Below are 22,162 nucleotides of genomic sequence, written 5' to 3' on the forward strand. Positions count from 1 at the left end.
TCAGATACGGCGGTTTTAGCTTCATAAATGTTGCAGTTTCCATTTGTGTCACATTCAAGTTTTTCCTCAAAATCTTTTTTGTAATCTCAGATTTTCTGATCATTTAATGCTTCGTTACTCTTTGTTCCGAAATTAGGAGTGGGATGGGGGCACTTTCGCAAGCGACTGTACATATAAATGTTGAATTCTAGAAAAGAGACATGTGAAATTAACATACCTTTCCTGCGAAACTATACTGAAATTTTTTTTTTTTCTGTTGGAGTTGTGTAGGTGGAGGCGTAATCACTTTAATTGTTTTGGTGATGTTCAAGTAGTGAATTGTTCCGGAACAATATATAAAACATAGTTAAGTGCCATCTTAATTACTGTGTGAGTATTGATCAAAGGGAAGTGTTGAAACGTTGGTCGTGCCAGTTGGCAGTAAATCACTGGAGAACAATTGAAAAATGCAATAACGAAACAGTTGTCACTCTTTTACTGTCAGAATGTTAATCAACACAGACATACGCGTGCATCACCACGTTTTATGTTGTGATTTTATTTTTTAAAAAAACTTGGATCTGTAGAAAATGTATACAAAAAGAGGAGTTTGGATAGAAGATATTTTCTTCCTCTGTTAGAATGCAAACCTTGAGCAGTTTAAGAAATATGCTTGCAAATATTAATTTGATTGCCATTTAATGCACAGAAACACTTCGACTTACGTAAAACGCGACATGTGCAATAAATCTCGAAAATAACAATTATTAGCGGATATGAACACGGTTGCATTTTTTGCATCCTTGACATCCATTACAATAAGCAACGACATACGTAATATACCTATATTTTTCTGTGTAAAAAATGAATACCTATAAAAGAACATTTATACGTATATACCTTGTATATTTTTCACACTTTTAAGATTTACATTCAAGTGAATATTGCTGCATGTTGTTTCAATCATAAAATAACACTATACTAAAATACACATATCTATATACAAATATCAACAATGAGGAATATTGCTGTTTCTTACGAAGTTATACTTAAGCAATTTACATATTCGACTCTCATTACATTCGACTCTCAGTGATGCCAACCTAAAATGTTATAAAATCCCATCTTGAGAGGCAAAAATTCTCATTTTGGTCTTGAATTTCCTACGCTATACTCAGTGGCGTATTTAGGGGGAGGGCTTCCAGGCTTAAGCCCCGCCCCGAAATCTTACTTACTATAGTAAAGTATATGAAATATCTTGTAGAATTTTCACATTTTCAGACAAAGCCCCCCCCCCCCGAAAGTTAGCAAAGCCCTCTCCGAAACAAAATCGTAAATACGCCACTGGCTATACTAATAACAAAATGTTCTAAACTTAGAATACATGAACAATGAAATTAGTGTATATAAGTTATTTTCTTCAATATATGAATGAATTGTTCAAAATCTGAATCTGATCGTCTACGATTATCAAACAGTTTATGAACTAATAGACTGTTTCCCTTAATTGAAAGGGACAATTGAAAATGCTGATGAAAGTAAGTACATTTTGTTGTGAGTCTAGTATTTCCTTCACGCTTTGGAGTCATAATGATCTTCTACTGTAGGTATAAAAAAAAAAAAAAAAAAAAAAAACTAGATAAACTTTATTCTTCAGCCCGGGAGCACGGTGGTTCAGTGGTAGAGATCTTACCTTTGGCACGTTGGGGTCTCTGGTTCAATCCTCAGCGAAGTAAGCTCGTGGTGTACAACATCGTGCTCGTGGGTTTTCTCGGAGTACTCTCGTTTCCTACCACTTTCTCATTCCACCAATTCTTTCATCATAATTCACTTGTTTTAATCATCATCTCCAAGGATGCCCATCAGGGGGCCAAGGTGGGGCGCTCGCCCCCCCCTAAGAGGAAATCGTACTTGGGGAATATCGAAAGCCCAATAGAATTTTTACATTAGTTATAGCAAAATTTAAAACTATATTTCAAACCTTGCTTATATTTGCCCCTCCCTTGGAAACCACAACATGGCCGCCCTATATCATCTCCCTTAACCTAACAGGCAAAATCGCAGAACGTTAAGCTCAAGGATTTCATTTCATTTCATTTTCATTCTTCAGTCACTTCGTATGGAACGTTTTGGAAGTTGGACGTTTCTCGTTTTACCTTGTTTCGTTAATTCTATCTTTCTTTCATTTGTTTCTCCCTCTCTTTTTTTCTGATACCAGAGTGCAATTAACGTTCCTTAGCGCTTGCTTTTTGAGATTCACAAATTACTTCATAAATTGATTTAACATTAACATGCGTTTTATAGTAACAAAATTTAACCATTAGCATTAATTTCTAGTTTACCCAAGACTCATTTGTTTATACTTCTCGCCCATAGACGATTTTGGTGGAATCAATGTGATATATGTATGAAAAATCCCATAAATCCTGCCAATTTTTATGAAAATTCCCTTTATCATATTTCGAGAAATCATTGTCAAAAAATCCCATAATATGAAATTTTTCTCACGGGTTGACATCACTGATTAAAGTTGCGTAAAGATTTACGGATCGCATTACGTAAGAAAACCGGGGAGGGCGGTCCTTGTACTTTAAGTAGTTTTCAATTGCCAATTATAATCAAGATTCAGTTTACAACGGAAAAATAACTGTAATTATTTGCGAAGATCATATTCTGTTACTAAGAGTGGAATGTTGGTTGTTGATTTGAAGTTAGCGTTCCGTTCTGTGTCGAGGCTGTAGAGACGTGGACCTATAGTTTAACGTAGGATCCGAACCATATGAGTTGCTTCTACGACTAATCGAATCCGGGTCTCCAGTGCGAATATGTGACTTATCCCTACGGTCCCAAATACTTCTGACATGTTACCCTGAGTAATTAATAATATCACTCTTAAACTTATCCAGACGTTTCGATCTCCTCCGAGACTATAAGCAAACTCTGTTATGAGCATAGATAACATTACGAAAAAAAATTACTTTTAATTGAAACTAATTGTGAAGAAGATTGAAATATATCAATTAATAAGTATTGTAATTGATTTGTGAGACTATTCTTAAATTATTGTGGAATTTTACGATCCCTTTTTGAATTATTGCTTCTTACTTCAACACTAATTTTTACCAATCCGGAAGATACCAAAGTTGAACCTTGAGTCTAGGAACAACATATATATTTCCCGAAAGGATTTGTGGAGCAAGTTCCAAAACAGGTTTCAGTTCCTTGCCCGGTGAGTGAGAGACCTGTCTTTCAGTTTCCACAAAAAGGATCCATCTCTTTCAACATGTTAGATCCCGGACGATGAACATTACATTGAGAAATGCTTTATTCAGTGTAGTTGGTATCTCCAACCACTGTGTTTCTATCACTCTTTATGAACAACAACATGGCAGAACCCGTTTACGAGACGCTGAAACCTTACTATCACGCCGTAAAGTGATCGTGAGACAGTATGAGTTACGTGGCCCTCACACCTAGACAAAAGCATAAGCCAAGCCTCCAGCAAACAACATCCAGCCGGAGCCTTCTTCCTTCTCATTACCCGGGCCATGTCGTAGGTAGAGGGCTTAAAACCCTGAAGGGTGATGAATCGGGTCTCTATAGCTATAAAGAAAGAGCTGATCGGATCGAGTAAATGAATTCAAATTACTACCGCGACTAGTTTTCACCTAATTAGTAACTCTAAATCTATTGAACGTTTTTGTACCGTGAAACCTATCAAACAACTCGTCTAGATGAGCAGTTAACGAATACATAATGAACATACTGATTTAACAACGTATATAGGTGAAATCGAGGAAAATATTGAAATTGAAATACGTCGAATGTGTCACATCTAGCCATAACAATGAGTCACATTAGTTGTGATATCAAATGGCTTGCTGTTGACTGGATATTATGAATATGCTTTTCTCAACTTTATAGGTCCACTATTATAGGATATTTATAGTGAAATAATCAATGTTTTGGTTTTATTACCTTGATATAAAATATAATTGGGTAATGCATATTATATTTTTAATCTACTAGTCAGGTGGAGTACTTTGATATATAGGACATATAGATCAAGCTGTTCTATATAGACTATTTCTATCCCTGAAGGGGCGGGGTCGCTTCCAGGCAAGGAATTGAAACCTGTTTTGGAACTTGCTCGACAAACCCTTTCAGGAACCGTATAGATTGTTCCCAGATTCAAAGTTCAACTTTGGAATCATACTGGGTAATTCAATCCCTATTATTTTTATGAAATACTAATGAATGATATTATATATTGATTATATATAGTTTTCATCACAGTTTGCATAAAAATTAGAATTGGCTCAGTAAACTTTAATGTTAGATTAAGATGTAAGATGTTGGCTTTCCAGAAGAAATAAGCTACCACTAATTACAGTAATGATCTACACTAGATTCTGTATGTATATCTGTATCATGTGTTTTAAGATTACCAACTAATAGCATTGAAATGTATAATCAATTTTCAGTTTTAAACTTATAATACGTAGTTAAAACCTAGTACACTCAGCTCCCTTAGCTAATGTAGAACTTCCCTTAAATTTCGATTCTAGCTACAGGTCCATGCTCAGAGTATTCTCTGACTTGAAGTATATTGGTATTATTTCACACATTTGTTGAGTTTTTGAATAAAATTGTGTTTTAAATGAACTAGAACGTTTAAATAGCTAGTATCGAAGCCTATTTTTTTTAAAGGTTATTTCTTAAGAAGTGGGGTGTATTTTTCTGTAGTGAACTTTCGATTTGGATTTTACTATTATTGGGATTTTTTTCTAACAGAATATACACTTATTTTTCTTGCAGGCAGATGTTCCTGAAATGAGAGAAGCACTTGAGATAACTGTGGCTCTCTTTTTCGGTCTCAAAGGGGTACCTGATCTTCTGCAACACCCAAATAAATCTCAGGTCGGTTGGTGAACATACATATAACATTCTTGTTATAATCTTTAATGTAAGGTCTGTATGCTTAAAGTTGTAAATTTAGTGAGAATAAATTTATCCTTGCTACCCTGTTGGGGGGGGGGAAGGATGTACAACTGGAAAAAATACTGTTTAAATGCAAAGAAATAAGTAAAAACTCTTCTTTACCCTCCGGGTTACCGAGTCTCATTCGAATCACCGGGTCACTATGGGTTCGAATCCTCGACCCATTAATGGTATACAAGCTAACCCACATCACTCGACTGACGTGATGATTCGTTTCAGTTCCAGAGTGTTATTTCTATCTGTGCAAATTACAACGTTTTATCTGCAATATGTGAAATCGAGAGTGGATGTTCGGAACAGATAAATCTTCAGAGATGACTAGAAAAGTTCCCTTTTTGTTTATTTCAAGAAAAGATTTTATTTATATTAGTTTGAAACAAAATTCGTTTCCTTTGTACAATTCAATGTGTTTTATTCACATTTGAAAAGTGAAACGTGCAAAGTCTGCTACTTTTATAAGGAACATCCCATTTTCCTTTTGAATATTTGTAACTTTTCATTATGATACAGTTTGAAATTGTAATATAGGCTCTTTCTGATAGAAATTAGCAATAAAATAGCACTTATTCATTTTTCTTTCTTTCTTTTTCTTTTTCTTTTTTCATTTTTTTTAGTTTTCATTAGTAGTCTGGAATGGAAAGTATGACCTACGTACCTACTGGGTTTATTATAATGAATTTCGGATCAGTACGTTCAATAAACATTACCTAACCACGCGGAAACAAAGCATGTGTGTTAAACTTTTTACATTTTTTAGATGTATCTCGGAACTCTATAGTTTCACTGGAAATTATTTAATTTGACCACCAAGTATGGTATTCATTTTAAAAGTAACTTAATAAATATTTCAAGCATCCTCTATATATTCGAATAGTTCTGAAAAATTATTTTAAAAATATGTTATTTCTATGTTACTGTTGGATTTCTCGAAGCGAAACCTTACAATGTTATGTTCTTTCCTTACTACGTTTAATTTCCATATTTTTGTCTGTTCTCCCTTTTCTTTTTCTTCTTATCTCCCCTTTTCTCTCTCTATCTTACTTCTGTACCTTTGTCTAATGGACGTCCATTGGTTTCAATTTTTCATTGTGTATATGTTTAAGTTTCTCATTACATCAACTTATGAATCTTGTTTCGTCTCGCTTTTATTCTTTCATTTTATCAATACTAATCGTGTATATTTTGAAATTAGAATTGTGCTCATGTTGTTAGCTGGTTTTAGTATTGGAGAGAGGAAAGAAGGAGAGAGAGAGGGAGTCTTTACCAGACATGATTACGGGATAAGAAGGTGTATAGTGGTAGAGCGTTCACCTCTGGTGCTTGGGGTCCCGGGTTCGATCCCAGCCCCCGCCAAGTGAACTTTGTGGTGGACAAACACCGTGTGCGTGGGTTTTCACGGGGTTCTCCCGTTTCCTCCCACTTCCTTCATTCGACCATTTCATTCATTACTCATCATCACCGTCTCCTTTAGCCTAACCGGCATAAACGTGGGACGTTAAACTCAAAGATTTCATTTTTTCATTTCAAGAAGGTGTATATTGGGTGTCCTAGCTGCACGGCGTTAGCTGTTGCAATTTTTTAATACGGAGTGTACATTATACTTGCGTTCCCACATCTACGCCAATAAAATTGAATTTGTACAAATGAATGACATGCATGTTCTTTTCTAGAGGAAGTTGTTACATCTAAAGTGCGTGCCTTTACGTGCAATTATTCAAAGAATCCTCCTCTGGGTTGAAAGTCTCTTGGTTCGGAGTAACCGCAATCGATTTACTTCAATGTTTCCAGCATCACAATCTGTTTATCAATGGCGTCGTTAGAAGCCTATTTTGAGGGGCTTTTACTGTATATTATGAAGAAGAAAAAATATTGAAAACTGACTCCAGATTCGGAAGCAATACTTCCGATTTACTTGGCCATTCTGAGCGACGTGATTTTCTTACCAGTGGCGTCGCCATAAACATTGTTACTGTGTTTAAACACCCAGTGTTTTGACATCAATAAGAAAATAAAACATACTTTAAATTCATAATATATGAAAAAAAGCAGCTTGAAGTAAATACATTTTCAGAAAAGACAAATGAAAGAGTAGTGAAAGTAGAGTTATATTCAAAAATAATATGGGCTAAGAGTAACATTTCAATGAACGTTCGCAAATATTTCGTTTGAACTTTTGTAAGTTAGTCTAGAGGCGGGAGGGAAACATGGTATACTGCTTGGGTGTGATACTATGTCAATATTAAAATAAATTGGAACATTTATTTAATACAATAATGGGTAAAATATATATTATACTTTAGCTTTTTAACAATTAAAGATTGTTCATGTGGCCATTGCTATGATATGTTACATGACATATTGAAAAAGTAATTTTCTTAATACTTAACAAGTATTTGTTTTTTCTTCCAGGGAAGGAAGTCTCTCATACTTGAAATTCTAAAATCATTATTTAATATGTCTAGAATATCGTTCGCCGCACTTACCTACTACTTTTTGAACGCTATAAACAGTTTCATTCCGAAGAGCAAATACGCAAGATATGTAGGTAAAAATTATTTATTGCGAGAAAAGTTGCAGGTAAGTTGCTTTCAGAGTGACTTTTATTATGTATTTAGGTTAATTGTGTTTTGCAGACTCCTCTTATCACTTATTTATTAGAGAAGTTATCTTTCACAAATAACTTGTATTATTTATTTAGGTCAGTAACATTTTGCAGACACATCTTACCACTTATTTATTAGAAAGTTATGTTTCAAATAAATTTTATTATTTATTTAGATCAGTTACGTTTTGTAGACTCCTCTTATCACTTATTTATTAGAAAGTTATCTTTCAAATAACTTTTATTATTTATTTAGGTCAGTTATATTTTGAAGACTTCTCTTATCACTTATTTATTAGAAAGTTATCTTTCACAAATTACTTTTATCATTTATTTAGTAGATAAGTCATCTTTTACAAATATCTTATTTTTATTTATTAGGCAAATTATCTTTTACGAATGACTTGTTTTTTATACATTAGGTAAGCTATATTTTGTGGTAAACTTTTATTATTTATTAATTTATTAAGGTACCTTTCGCAGATGATTTTTATTATTAATTTATTGGGTAAGCTAACTTAAGCAAATTACTTTTGTTATTTATTTATTTAATTAATTAATAAATAAGTAATCTTTTGCTAATTCATTTATTAGGAATGCATTAGGTACGTCACTTTTTTTTTTTTTTTTGATAACTTATATTCTTTGCTTATTACGTAAGTTGCCTATTGCGGGTGACTTTTCTTATTTCTTACATTCACGCGACAGTAGGGGCGAAGAACGCTTTGTGTTTGTGTTAAAGAAAATGTTTAAATGATTTATTTTATACTTTCGGAGACTAACACATGCTGAAAAGCTAGCTTTGTATGCTTAAATCTCTCTTCATTTGTTTCTCCTTTTCTATATCTAGAGTTTTAGAGACCACGAAGTTTAACATATTCGGAAGGTTTTTATGAGATTATTCAGGTAGTGTTTCATATTTTCCTCTTAAACTCGATTATAAGAGTACTTGATTGGAGGCTGTAAATTGAAAATTGATCCGAAATGGGTCTAAGGATTTTAGTCTATATTCCATAAAAAATATTTCAGAGGAAATCATTTCTCTGGATAGATCCAGTAAATGAACATTTTCCCGAAAATAACTTTAGAGGCTTTATTCATATTTTGGAAGTAAATATTTCATTGGCAACCTTACAATATGCAATATCTCACACATTTTCTGAAAGGGTTGTTATTGATTTTATGAATTTAATTCGAACCATTTCTTTAAAACTGCGTCTAGCGATTTTGTTCATATTTCGTAACATGTTTATAATATGATTAACTTATTTTTCATTAACAGAAGTTTAGGACTTTTTCTGAAAAGACTAATGACTTTCTTCGTATTTCATAAGTAAGCATTTGATTAAAACCCTGTAAATTGGCGTAATTAATTGCTCTTGAAACATCCAAGATAAAAGGTAATTTATTGTATCGTGTTAAGCGTTTTGGACAATTTTCGAAAACTGCTGTAATATACCTAATTATGTTCATAAATTTAAATTACAAGAAGAGTTTTATAAGACAATAATAAGGTAGCCTATTTTTGTATAAATATTTAGAAAGAGTGATATACCGGTACAAATCGGGTCAATTTTGTTCCAAAATATGTCTTAACGATTTTATTCTTATTTTATTACTCTTTTCGTATTCCATTGATATTTCAGTAATAACTCTACAGTAAAGCATAATTCATGATTCAGTATTTGAAAAATGGGTTTAAGGAAGTTGAGTACTGTCTCGTATCTTAGAATTTCTCTAGTTAAGTACTGGATCGTGAAGCGCAGAAGCTTCTCGATTTGCGCCAGTGAGGCAGAATGTTTATGTTATTTTCAGAAACAGTGTTTGTCTTCAAATATGTTAATGCTAAATATGCGTTGAGTTTGTCTTCTTTCAGAATCTATGATTTATTGATTGCATTAAGCGGAAATATTAATAGCCCATGATAGTAGAACTTCTGAAAATAACCGACCTTATCTTTTTTTGAATAGCTTATTAAGTTTCTTAATACTATACAACTATTAGCAACATTGAATTTATTATTGTTTATATTATTTTTATTTTGTAGACCCTTCTTGGAGAGAATGGGATATTGATCTTACCTACTCATCCAACGCCTGCCCATTATCATAACCAAATCTATACTAAAACGCGTGGAGTATGCTATGCAATGATTGTCAATACTCTCGGTTTTCCATCTACTCATTGTCACATAGGGTATGATGATAAAGGTCTTCCTGTCGGCGTACAGGTAAGTTATAGAATATTTATTTAAAGTGCTTGCGGTGGGTTATACTTAATTAAGAGATTAAGTAGAAGATGATAGTCGAAAAAATGAATTGAGAATTGATATTTGTATAAAGTTTATTTATTTATTATACGAAATTTAATTTAGAAGAACACGCGTCCTGTCTCATGTTTAAGTTTATTTTAAAGGTGATTTTGCAAAGTCTTACTAACTTCCGTCAAGCAGAAAAAGTCAATATGCTAATAAGAAAGTCTCTCTAGGGCTACCACAAACGTCTCACAGTGAATATTTAGTGTGTAGTGGATGCCACTCAACTTAGCCTCCACAGATCTACGTAGACCTACCCGTCCTAGATGGCCCAAAAAAGTCAACAGTACTAGTAGCTGTGTTCAAAAACCTACAACTGTATCTGTACGAGATACAGGTGGTTGCAAAAATTGTTCCGGGTTGTGACTTGTGAGATACACAAAGCATTGTTTCGTGATTAATTTATCAGTAAATGCAGGAAGGAAGAGGATTTTGTACAACATCTGATCGTATCAGATGAAACTCAATATTATCTATCGAGATTTTTAAAGAACAACGAGACGTTTTGGACAATGAAGCTCTGCAAGACTTACATAAAAGATCCTTATACGATGTTAAGGTCAAAATGTTCGATGTACAGTTGTTTATAGGAGTATAGGTAGTTTGTAATTTTTTCAGAATGAACACGGTTCTGCCGAAAATGAATCCTGAGAGCTACAACCCAAGCTAATATGCGTAAGTTACAAGGCAAAGTGTTTCACACATGTAGATGCAGAAAGATGATGCCCTGCCTTTAATCCAATGGCACGACTAACAGCAGCAATATTCAGACAAGAATTCACTAGACTTCTTATTTCCAGATTTGGTAATATCCATTGGTCGTTGAGATTATCAGATCAAATCCTACGTGTTAATAGAGAAACCAAGTATAGCTCTGGAACTCGGAAACAGTCGGAGAGAGACATTAACCATTTCAGCTGATCATCTACGAAATAAATTCAACAAAATCTTTAATTTAACGCTCCTTCGTAATGTCCTTTAGGCCAAAGTAAATGAATGATCAATGAAAATAAATAATTAGGGAAGAACTCGCCAATTAGAATATGGAGTTATATGGAAGAGCCCCGAGAAAACCAAGGGCTAATATGCTGAACTATGTGGTGTGGGTAACAGAATCTGAGGATGTTCTTTCCGATGTGATGATCATCTCGGGGATATGATATTCTATTTTTGAAGATTACTATGAGTATAATTTCCTGTGCCCTGGTCATATATGACCCTCAAAAAGTGTGTACGTAGGTCTTAATGTTTGTGTGAAGGTAGGTCCAACTTGACCTTACTTCATTAAAACTGTTCCAGCAAGCATATTTAGAGGAAAGACTATATGAGTCGAGCTTAGGTTACAAATGACTCACTATTTTCAAAGCTGGCAGAATATCGATGGAAGATAATTTCATGTCCGTATGACTTTTCGCATCAAGAAATAGTTATAACATTGATACAGTTCGTATTATGATTTGTGAAGAGCCCCGATCACCTCTCAGAGATTATTGAAGTAATTTCCACGCAATTTTAGCACAAAATCCGCAAAATTCATGTTGCATTTACTGACCAGTGATCAGAAGGAAAATTGTGTTCATGTCAGTTAAGAACTGATAAACTTTGCTAGTATTAATGAAAACGTATTGAAACTCAGCAGGAAATGAAACTTGGCTTTGTATCTACGGCATCAAAATAATGATCAAAGCAGCCTGGGAAAGGAATTACCCAGCTAGAACAACCGTATGAGTCGATGAAACCTGCTTATTTTTTTACTACAAAAGTTTAACCCACTAAGAATTCGTCCTGGGGGAGTAAAAGAAGGGTATACATAGAAGAGATATGAGTGTGGATGAACCATAGTCGGATGTCACATCATGACAATCTACCAGTTAACGTGTTATTCCTGATATGCAATAATTATCTGATGAAATACCAGTAATCCATTCTGCTACACCCACTGTACTCTCCAGACTTGACTGAGGCACGGTGGCTCGATGGTAGAGCGCTTACTTCTGGTGCATGGTGTCATTGGTTCGATCCCCAGTCAACAAAGTTTGTGGGGACAACATCGTGTCCGTGTTTTTCTCGGTATACTCCCCTTTGCTCCCATATTCTGATTCCACCAATCATTTCATCATCATTCACTTGTTTTAATCATCCGTTTTTCTTAACCTAACAGGACATATTCGTGGGACGTTAAACTGAAAGATTTTTCCAGACGATTCTAGCAGATAGTTTCTTGTTTCCTGAATTAAAGAAGCTTTGAAGAAATGTCATTCTCAGAAGATAAGTGAGATTCAAGGAAACACAAAATAATAGCTGCGCCATCTCTGAAACAACGTTAGTAAGATATATTCTAAAACTGAAAACAACATTAGAAGCGGTAGATTGCAAGCAGAGGATAAAGTTTACTTGAACCTCCGAATCTCGATATATTGCTTGGAAATATAACCATGAAATGCACCAATTTTTCACCTTCCAAAGTTACAAAGAAACGCACCAATTTCCCACCTTCCACAGTTACAAAGAAACGCACCAATTTTTCACCTTCCAAAGTTACAAAGAAACGCACCAATTTCCCACCTTCCAAAGTTACAAAGAAACGCACCAATTTCCCACCTTCCAAAGTTACAAAGAAATCGGCACCGCTGATAACAACTGCCTCGAAGGGGGCAAACCTTAATGAATTTGTAAGAACATTAATACGTTTTTATTGTAAAAGTTAGTACTTTTCTGTTAATAGATTTCACATAAGTATTTTCGCGAACATGCAACAGAACTACTCTAATATGTGCAAGAAATTTAAGATATTTTTAAATTATTAAAATGTATGCTTCTGTCGTTTATTTCAGGTTGTAGCAGGTCCATATAATGATCATTTAACATTAGCTGTAGCCAAAGATTTAGAAGAAGCTTTTGGGGGTTGGAAAGAACCAGCCTCAATAAACAACAGAGGTCAGTTCGGTAAAATATTCTCTTATAACCATAAACATTAGTTGTTCAAGTAAAGTGTGTATAATATATATGAACACTATTTGTGTTTCACATCATCAATATGCCTGTGATTTTATTAATTCAGCAGTGTGATAGTTTTCAATGGTTTGCAAATTTGCATGCATTTCCAGGATTGTAATAATTGTAACAAATGTGCGACTTTGAACTGGCATGCGTTTCTAGTTCCACTGACTTGCGTAAGTCCAGAAATTTTATGCATGAATTCGTAAATTGTTGTCTTTTAACTTCTGTAAAATTTATGACTAAAGTTCATTCAAGATTCATTTATGTACATTTGCATGAATTTTCTTGATAAATTCGCTTGTATGTATAGTCATTTGTGCATGAACTTGTAAATATTCTGTAAATTTCACTGTTATGTTTCTAATAAATTCTAACGAAGCATGTGAAAAAATAATTAAATAAAATAACCATGTGAAATATTATTATGTATTAATTATTTCATGTAATTTTTCAAACAATATTTGCCTAATACGTTGTAATTTTAATTGTTATTGTTTTAAGAGAAAATCTATCAATTATGATGTAAGGAAACTACCAAAGGTCTTCAATAGAATTACCGACGAAATAAAAACTGAAGTTGTCTCGTCTCAAGAAGAGATTGTGAAAGGGATATCTTGATCGTTTCTATTAGATCTTTGTCTCATACGAGGGTGCTTCCGAAAGTTTCTGGTCTGACACTGTATCACCACTGATAACAAGCCGTTTATGGCACATAGTGTTGTCATTTATTGAAAAATCACCCAGCTTCAACTCTCTAATTGCGTCAGTTCGTTTGAAACAGTCGCTATGCATTGATTTCGCATACTGCATGACAATATCCAGTCCACACGGCTGTTGCCAAGATTGCAGTGAGAACTGTGAATTTGGGGCGCTTCAGCACCCACCATATAGCCTATATTTAGCACTACAGCTTTGGCAACAACAGCCGAATGGATTGTACCGGAGCATTGCCATGCAAAATATGAAATCAACGCACAATAACGGATACGACTATCTCCAACGATTGACGCAGCTAGGCAGCTGAAACAGGTTATTTCTTGTATTAATGGCATTATTATATGCCATGAACCATGACGCGATAATTCAGTCAGGTCGGAAATTTTTTGAAATATCCTCATTTCATATCTCTTTGTGAAAATTCTACCTCCTCTCATGTTGTAGGCAGCCATAGTCTTCAATATAGAAATATTTCGAATTGCTATATTTTCATCTTTGAATTACAAATGTCTTCATATTTAAGAAAAAAATCCTCATAGAAATATTTTAACTAATCAACACATGATACCAATAAAAAATCGAAGAAAGCAGTAATTGACAACTAATAGAGCGAAATTCACTATTTACGATATGTTATTCTTTAGTTTAATTTTTCGTTTGTTTTAGGAATACTTATCCCCTTGCTATTCAAAGAAATTCTTTAAACTTATGAATTCCTTGCATGTAACAATTTGTGTATATTCATGGATAACATCCAATTCTTGATCTAAGTTATCGAAATCGTTTAAAATTGTTATTTTAGGGTGTTGTATTTAGTTGATTTAATAAAAACATTATGTAACTGCTTTAAAATTTCTTCTTAGGTAATATACTTATTGGAGAAGCTTGTCATTTAACAGATAGTGATTTGAACCAATAAAATTGTATAATATTAAGACATTACATTATCTGTTGTTTATGTTATATTGTATTAATACTCTGCGTTTCATACAAAATCCAATGAATCATGTTCAATAATATACCTATCATATCTTGTTTCATTTGAGTAGTTAATAAAGAATGTTTTATGATTCAACAATTCACTCAAGACATAAAATTGTCTATCTTCATAAAATCATACTAAAAATCTGCTAATATGTCGTGACTTAAGAAAGAAAATTTTAGCAAAGTTATTAGACTATTTTTCAATTAATAAAAGTGAAAATTATTGTTATTTCCCAAAGATAATGTATTGGATATTAACATGGTTGAATATAATCTAATTTTAATTGTTGTTATTGTGACATCAAATAAAATATACAGAATTGTTCACAAATGTTTCATAGTATATGGCAAGATTCACATAATTCATATCTTCTCCCTTTGTTCGACATTATGTCAACACATTTTGCTGGAAACACACTTCTGATGATGATGTTGCTACGACATACATTATGCATTCTTTTATATTGTGAGTATTGTGTGGCTTCATAGTATACATATTTTTGGGGGATCATTCCCACACCTAAAATTTACATGAAATAAAAGTCGGTGTTTGTGGAGGTCAGATTAAAGGTTCTTTGACAATCTATCACCATGGAAATGCCATGTGAAAACGATCACGATTATTCTGAGCAAAGTGCGTTGGAACATAATTCAACTGAAAATATCTGAATTACGGGATTCAGAGAGGATTGTCTTCTTCCGCACAGTTCTGCATCCAATGTCGTCACTATTAGTTTGTTATTGTCAATAAATATAATATTACATATCAATTGTATTGTTGAGATTACACAACAGACATTTATTTATCTTAGGACTGGCTTTTTCTTATTCAGTCACTGACTCTTTCGAATTGATGTTGAAGTATGCTTGATATCTAATGCGATAAAACACTGGAAAATACTAATATTATTTATGGAATTCTTACTTGAAACTCAGCCTGGTAGCAACTTTGTCATCATCCTATTCTACAAGAAGGCTAAAGTATAGCGTTAACATTACCTTTCAAACAAGAAACTTTAATCTTAAATTTATGTCAGTGATTAAACTTGCTTTGCATTTTAAAATACTAACTGTAGAATCAAGACTAATAGCTTGTAACAAGAACAAGAACTAGACAATAAATGTATTTTATCTGACATAGGTTCCTAGTTTACGTATTGAATTGTTAAAAGCAAACTCTGACGTTGACGTAACGCACAAAGAGCTACGACTGGCCTTTTGTTGGTTGACATGTAGTTTACATATCAGCTTCTATCGCTGCTATGAGTGTTCGTAGATGAATTTGTCGGCTTCGTAGATGAATTTGTTACTTCTTAAGAGGATGCAGAAGTGGATACATCTTATATGTCGATTTAACAGGGCCATGTACTCTTTTCATTATATGAGCTCGTGTCTATGCATTTCTGTGCAGAGCGCTCACTTCTAGCGCAAAGAGTCCCTGGCTCGATCCCAGGCGATGAGAATTTGTGGTGGACAACAGTTTCTATGGATTCTCTCAGGATTCTCCCATTTCATCTCATATTCTTATTCCAACAATTATTTAATAATCATTCGCTTTCATCAATCATCAGTTTTTTTTAGCCTGAAGTGTAAACTGTGGGATATATAACTAGAAATTTTGTTTTACTATGCATATACTAAATCAGTAATAACAACTTTAGTAACCAAATTAGTAATAACAACATGCTGCAAGTTTAAACGTATCCAAATGAGTGATAGCAGCATGCTGCAAGTTTAAACGTAACCAAATGAGTGATAACAGCATGCTGCAAGTTTAAACGTAACCAAATGAGTGATAACAGCATGCTGCAAGTTCAAACGTAACACCAAATGAGTAATAACAGCATGCTGCAAGTTCAAACGTAACTGCACGAATCAATAAGAACAACACGCATGGCAGAGGCACTGCATGTAATGACAAAAAGTGACTTTCCACATATTGTGAACTTTTTAAGAAGTAAATAAATGTCTTTCTTATTGTAATAGATTTCTTCTATGTAATTTTTTATCTAGGTATTCATCCCGTCGAACACAGTACTCGAATCACAATAGAAGAAGAGATAGTTTGAGCAAATATAGGTATCCAAATCATTTATCAAGAGAATGCTATTTTATCCTTCTCATTAAGGACTTCTCTCTCGTATTGACAAGATAACAGTTAACTTCAAGACGGATTATGCTACAAAAATGTTAAGTATTTGTTACTTACAATGAGATTGCATCTGGACTGATGCATACTCTTGTTTGATTTTTTCCTAGTGCCCTGCTCTTCGTGTTTCGTGTTATGCTATTTTGTTGAGAAGACAATTAACCTGAAGTAAATGGGACAGATATTGATTTCCACGAAGTGTACTTACTTGAAAGAAGAAAGATTCTTTAATTAATTGATAATGTTAAAATATAAGGCTGTGTACTTTTCAAATATTGTTGTCTTGAATTGTGGCTGTTGAAGTTGTTACCTGGAAATGTATTTATATATTAATATTGTTGACAAAATGTAATTCTATTATGACGTAGAAAATGTTTTGTGAAGTTTCCGAGGATATAATATAATACAATTAAGATTTGTTCGTGTTTCATTCATGTTTTACAAGCAATATACAAGGTATGATTCGAAAGTTTTAAGACTAGGCTTGTAATAGTAATTGCAGGCTATTGTGATGGATCTCCTTCAAAGTAGTCCCCTGCTGAATGAACACACCGATTCCAACAGTATTTCCACTTCTGGAAGCATTCCTAAAAATTATTTTCCGTCATGATGCGAAACACTCTCTCCGTATTTGCTTGAATGTCCTCAATGGAGTCAAATCTCTTCCCTTTCAATGACAATTTTAATTTAGGAAAGAGATAGAAGTCGGCCGAGGCCAAATCAGGGGAATACGGGGGTTGCGGAGGGTGCTTTTTTTTTTAGAGGCGGAGAACTTTATTTTGAAATAAAACACAAAAATGTTTTAATATCCATGAAATTGACTTTATTTGACAGTCCCTTTTATGTCATTAATGTTTGAACCTGATCTTGAGCATGTGGCCACCGCAGCTGGCCCGTACATGGCGTAATCTGGAGGTCCGTTTTCACACACCTTTCGCAGTAAATCAGGCTGTATTTTGGCAAAACGCGTTAAATGTTGGCTTCCAAGTGCTCAATTGTTTCTGGTTTCTCGGCGTAGACGTGCGACTTTACATATCCACAGAGAAAATAATTTAATGGTGTCAAATCTCATGAACCAGGTGGCCAGTTAACAGTCCAATTCGAGAACTTAATCTTTCAGTAAATTAATTATAGCACTCGCTGCGTGGCATGTAGCGCCACCCACCTGAAACCACATGTCTGCAACATTAATAATTATCTTTCAATTGAGGCATTAGTAATCATGTCTCTGTACCGCTCCCCATTGACTGTAATGTTCTGACCAGTATTACGCTGCACACCATCAATCGCTTGTTGTGTCCGCACTGTACGATGTCTTACTGGATGCGTATTATCGTCTAGAGTAAACGCATGGCGAAAACGATACATAGTTTCCCAAATTAATCGCTTTGATGGACGATTATGAGCACCATAAAATGCACGTAATGCCCGATGAGTTTATCGAATTGAACCATGGTTTTCAAAATAAATTTCCACAATTTCCAAACGTTCCTCCGACGTGCGTCTATTCATGATGATTTTCCAAACCAAACTAACTTCAAAACAACCAATAACTGTGATATCAGCTGTCATAGAAAACAGTGTTGCCAGTTTAAATTTGTCCGCCTCTAAAAAACACCCTTTACAAGCAACTTGTGACGCCAGAGAAATGCTCACGAATGTTGATGTTATCTAGCCTGAATCTGTGCATGATTTAAGAATATGGAAAAATTTAAAGGTTAGGTTACTATTAAGAAACAAAGCGAATGTTGTACTACTTGGTGATAATGAGTATGGGATGAAACCATGCTTCACTGCTCCGTTTATAAATCCTGCTCCTGGTCCTAAACTGAAATATAACAAACTTTTGAAAAAGGAGAGAGTAATAATCTAACGATGTTTTGACCAAGTGAAACGTCGATTTCCGATCTTACAGTACGTTTGCCGTCCAAAGTTGGAAAATGTTCCAAAAACAATTATTGTGTGTTTTATGCTCCATAGTATTGCAAAAACTTTAGGCGATACGGATTTTATCGCATTTTATTTTGTGTGTTTTCTCATATTTGCAGTCGTTTCGCAGATATACGGGGCGTCAACAGATTTCTTGGACACCCTATAATATAAAAGCTCCATTCAACAAATAACCGGAAAAGTTGTATGAAAACTACAAAACTTCGACAAAGTCTGTGCTTCTTTGTTATTTTTTGGTGGTGTCCTAGAACTATTATCAGATGGGCCTGGCACCCCTGCCTCGCGAACGAGTTGCTGGGAATCAGTGAAAGAAGACGGCAGCATCCTTGCAAATTTGCACCAACGGGGAGTAGCAACGTGTCATTAGATTTCTGTTAGCTGAAGGGTTAAAACCAATGGAAATTTACCGTCGGATGCAGTGCAATGTGGTGAAAGTATTTGAGTTTGATATAAGTGTACGAGTGGGAAGATAAGTTTAAACGGAGTGTAACAAGTGTTAAAGATTCATCGCGTCGAGAACTCTTTGTCTGTGCAGTCACGGAGAACAACATTACTCGAGTTGATAGGGAGGCGTATAACGGTGAGTGATATTGCAGCAAAGATGAAGATGTCGCCACTCCATTGGTGTTCATCCATTGATGCCATCCGACGGTGAATTTCAATTCGTTTCAGCTCTTCAGTTAACAGAAATCTAATGACATTTACAACGGTATGTTGTATATTTTTACTTGTAACAATTATTAACTTGTAATGTTGAGCTATAATGTGTTTTGAATATTTTAAATATACACTAGGTAGGTTCTGCTAATAGAAGAAGAGAAAGAAAAAGAAATAATATAGTTATGATGTTAATACCTAAAAAGATTATTCAAATGTTTTTATGTAATCAAAATCTCGATGTCGTCGTCATGACAACAAAAATAAATACAATTATCGTGTGAGTTAAGCAGATATCTTTAAAAAAATGTGTAAAAGAAAAATATACACTTCTCCATCACATTTATTAAACTATGTGTATAAAAGGTAATTGATGTATTTTAATGACTCAAAATTAAGGTGATTAAGAACCATTTATCGTTATAAATTGGTGCCGAAACACCGAGAGAGAAAGTTGTATCGTTTAGAAGAATAGTAACGCGATCAACATTGAGCCCAACAGCAATCTTACTATTTTGAGAAGTGGAAAGATAATAAATAGGAATCTAATGAGTGCTACGAATAGAGAAGTGGACGATAATCAAACTATACATACCGAAATGAATTCTCCAGAGAACATGATTGACATCTTAAGGAAAATATCACAACAAATTAAGGATCAAGCCCAACGCAGTGATGAAATATCACAACAAATTAAGGATCAAGCTCAACGAAGTGGTGAAATATCCCAACAAATTAGGGACAAAGCTCGGGATCAAGCACAACATCTTGGCGAAAGGTTAGAGCAATTGCAGCAACGTAACAATGGTAAATGGGACCAATTACAACAACAATTAAGTCAAATGAATCAGCAAATTGCAGTTAAGTTCGAGCATTATGATGAAGAAATGGGCAAGATAGCACAGAGATTCACCGAAGTTCAAGACTGTAGAGATTATAGAGCCAGCGGTAAATGAACACGCCAATCAAATTAAGCAGTTACAAGATGAAGTAAACTTCATTAAAGAAAAGTATATTCACGAAAGTGCAGAGCAAGATGGTGGGCACATGAATGCTGTACACCCCACATCCATCGGTTGGGAATCTACATGTCATCCCGGAGCAACTCTTGAAGATAATCAATCCTCGAGCTGTAATGAAAATAGTACCGAAGGAGAAAGAAGAGTGAGGCGATCATTCCATCAGAAGCGTAACCACCACAAGTATTTGAAGGCTAGTACAGGTAAACTGTTACGGTTCAGTGATGTAAAATCTCTTACTAAATTTAGTGGTGTACTGGAAGACATACCAGCGAGGGGATTCCTCGAAAAATTTGAGGACGAATGCGAACTAATGGGCGTAGACGAGTCTCAATTTTTAAAGTTACTACCACATATATTATTGTCACCTTGTCTAACATGGTTTAAGGCGATTAGGAGTAGTCTTCGTACTTATTCCGACTTTAAGAACGCCTTACTTTCCAATTACGAGAACGACTTTATGATAGCGAATAGGGATGCTTTACTGAGAACGAAACCATTCAATCCCAAGGTACATAGAAGCGTTACTGAATTTGTGGTTTCTACATATAACGAGTTAAGATAGTTAAATCCGAATCATTCAGAATCCCGAATCATTGCGTCCATTCGAATTCTGTTGCCTTTTAGGTTACAACAATTATTAATGTCTGCGCAGTGTATCAATTTTAATCATTTGATTATGCTTGTTCAAAATTATGAAAGTCAATCTGCAATGCAAAATGGTAATAGAGGGCAGGATAGAGGTCAAGGTAATTCTAGTCGTAACCATATGCAATATGCTCCTGTTCGTAACTTAAATATACAACCTGAAAATACCTCTAATTCGTACTGTTTTAATAGTAGAGTAAATGGTTACAATGTTACCGGTAATCACACGCAACCTAATCGCAGAAATGGAAACAGGAATTTTAGAAATAGTAATCGGAATTTCAATAGAAGCAATAATCACCGTCTGTTTACACAAAATCGATTTACAGGTGGCAGTAATTACGATTAATAGAAATTCGAATGTTGCAACAGTGCATAATTGCCAAGAAAGTACCCAAGATTGTGGGATACAATGTAATTTAACTGAAGTTATGAGTCAACGTAATTTAAACTAGTTTGTGCTGATGTGGAAGGGGTTGAATCCACGTCAGCGTTAAATACTTCTAATCAATCAGCGTTAAATACTTCTAATCAATTTTCTGATTATGAAACTGATTTAAAAACTTTAGATACAAATACCGTTTATTAATGCGAATATAATCGTATAGTGTTTGGATTGATAAATAGAAGTTATGTTTTATTCGATATTTGTATTTTATACTAATCATGTGTTTTCCTATGATTGCAAAACGCAATATTAATCGTATTATTCGTGTTTCATGTTATAGAGTATATTTGAAAGCATTTTTGTAATGTGGGAATATATATTAAAGTTACTAATTTATGTTTCTCTAAGAAATTCGTATGTAAACAATTCTTGCTTTTATGTTCTCGTTCTATTCGAATTTTACGCCAATAATATAAATGTTAAAGAATAAAAGAAGATATTTTTAATGTAAACATGTGAAAGTAATGACAGTTATACAAAATTGATGTCAGGCATTTTATGGAAGAATTACGGGTAATGAAAATCAAATTTATATGTTGTCCAAAGAACTTTGACTTTAAATGCTATCACGGAGTCAGTCTTAATTTCTACTTTCATTCATATATTCATGTTGTAATTACTTTCTGTTTAAAATAATGACATTGTGTGCATTTCAAGTTTTTTGATTACTAATGCCTAAAATACATGTATATTA

General features: G+C 34.1%; 1 protein-coding gene across 2 annotated transcripts in view; it reads left to right on the forward strand.

The window, feature by feature from the left end:
* Window positions 1–17,161, forward strand: part of LOC145662997 (fatty-acid amide hydrolase 2-A-like) — a 124,387-nt gene extending 107,226 nt beyond the window's left edge. For both annotated transcript variants that reach the window (XM_081729108.1, XM_081729107.1), the window contains exons 8-12: window positions 4,798–4,899; window positions 7,390–7,557; window positions 9,630–9,812; window positions 12,731–12,833; window positions 16,611–17,161. In XM_081729108.1, coding sequence (XP_081585234.1) covers window positions 4,798–4,899; window positions 7,390–7,557; window positions 9,630–9,812; window positions 12,731–12,833; window positions 16,611–16,666 — 612 coding nt within the window. In that variant the 3' untranslated portion in view covers window positions 16,667–17,161. The remainder of the gene's footprint in view (window positions 1–4,797; window positions 4,900–7,389; window positions 7,558–9,629; window positions 9,813–12,730; window positions 12,834–16,610) is intronic.
* The last annotated feature ends 5,001 nt before the right edge of the window (window positions 17,162–22,162 follow it).

This window comes from Thermobia domestica, chromosome 10 (assembly GCF_964235325.1).
Source record: "Thermobia domestica chromosome 10, izTheDome1.hap1.1, whole genome shotgun sequence".
Taxonomy (NCBI): Eukaryota; Metazoa; Arthropoda; class Insecta; order Zygentoma; family Lepismatidae; genus Thermobia; species Thermobia domestica.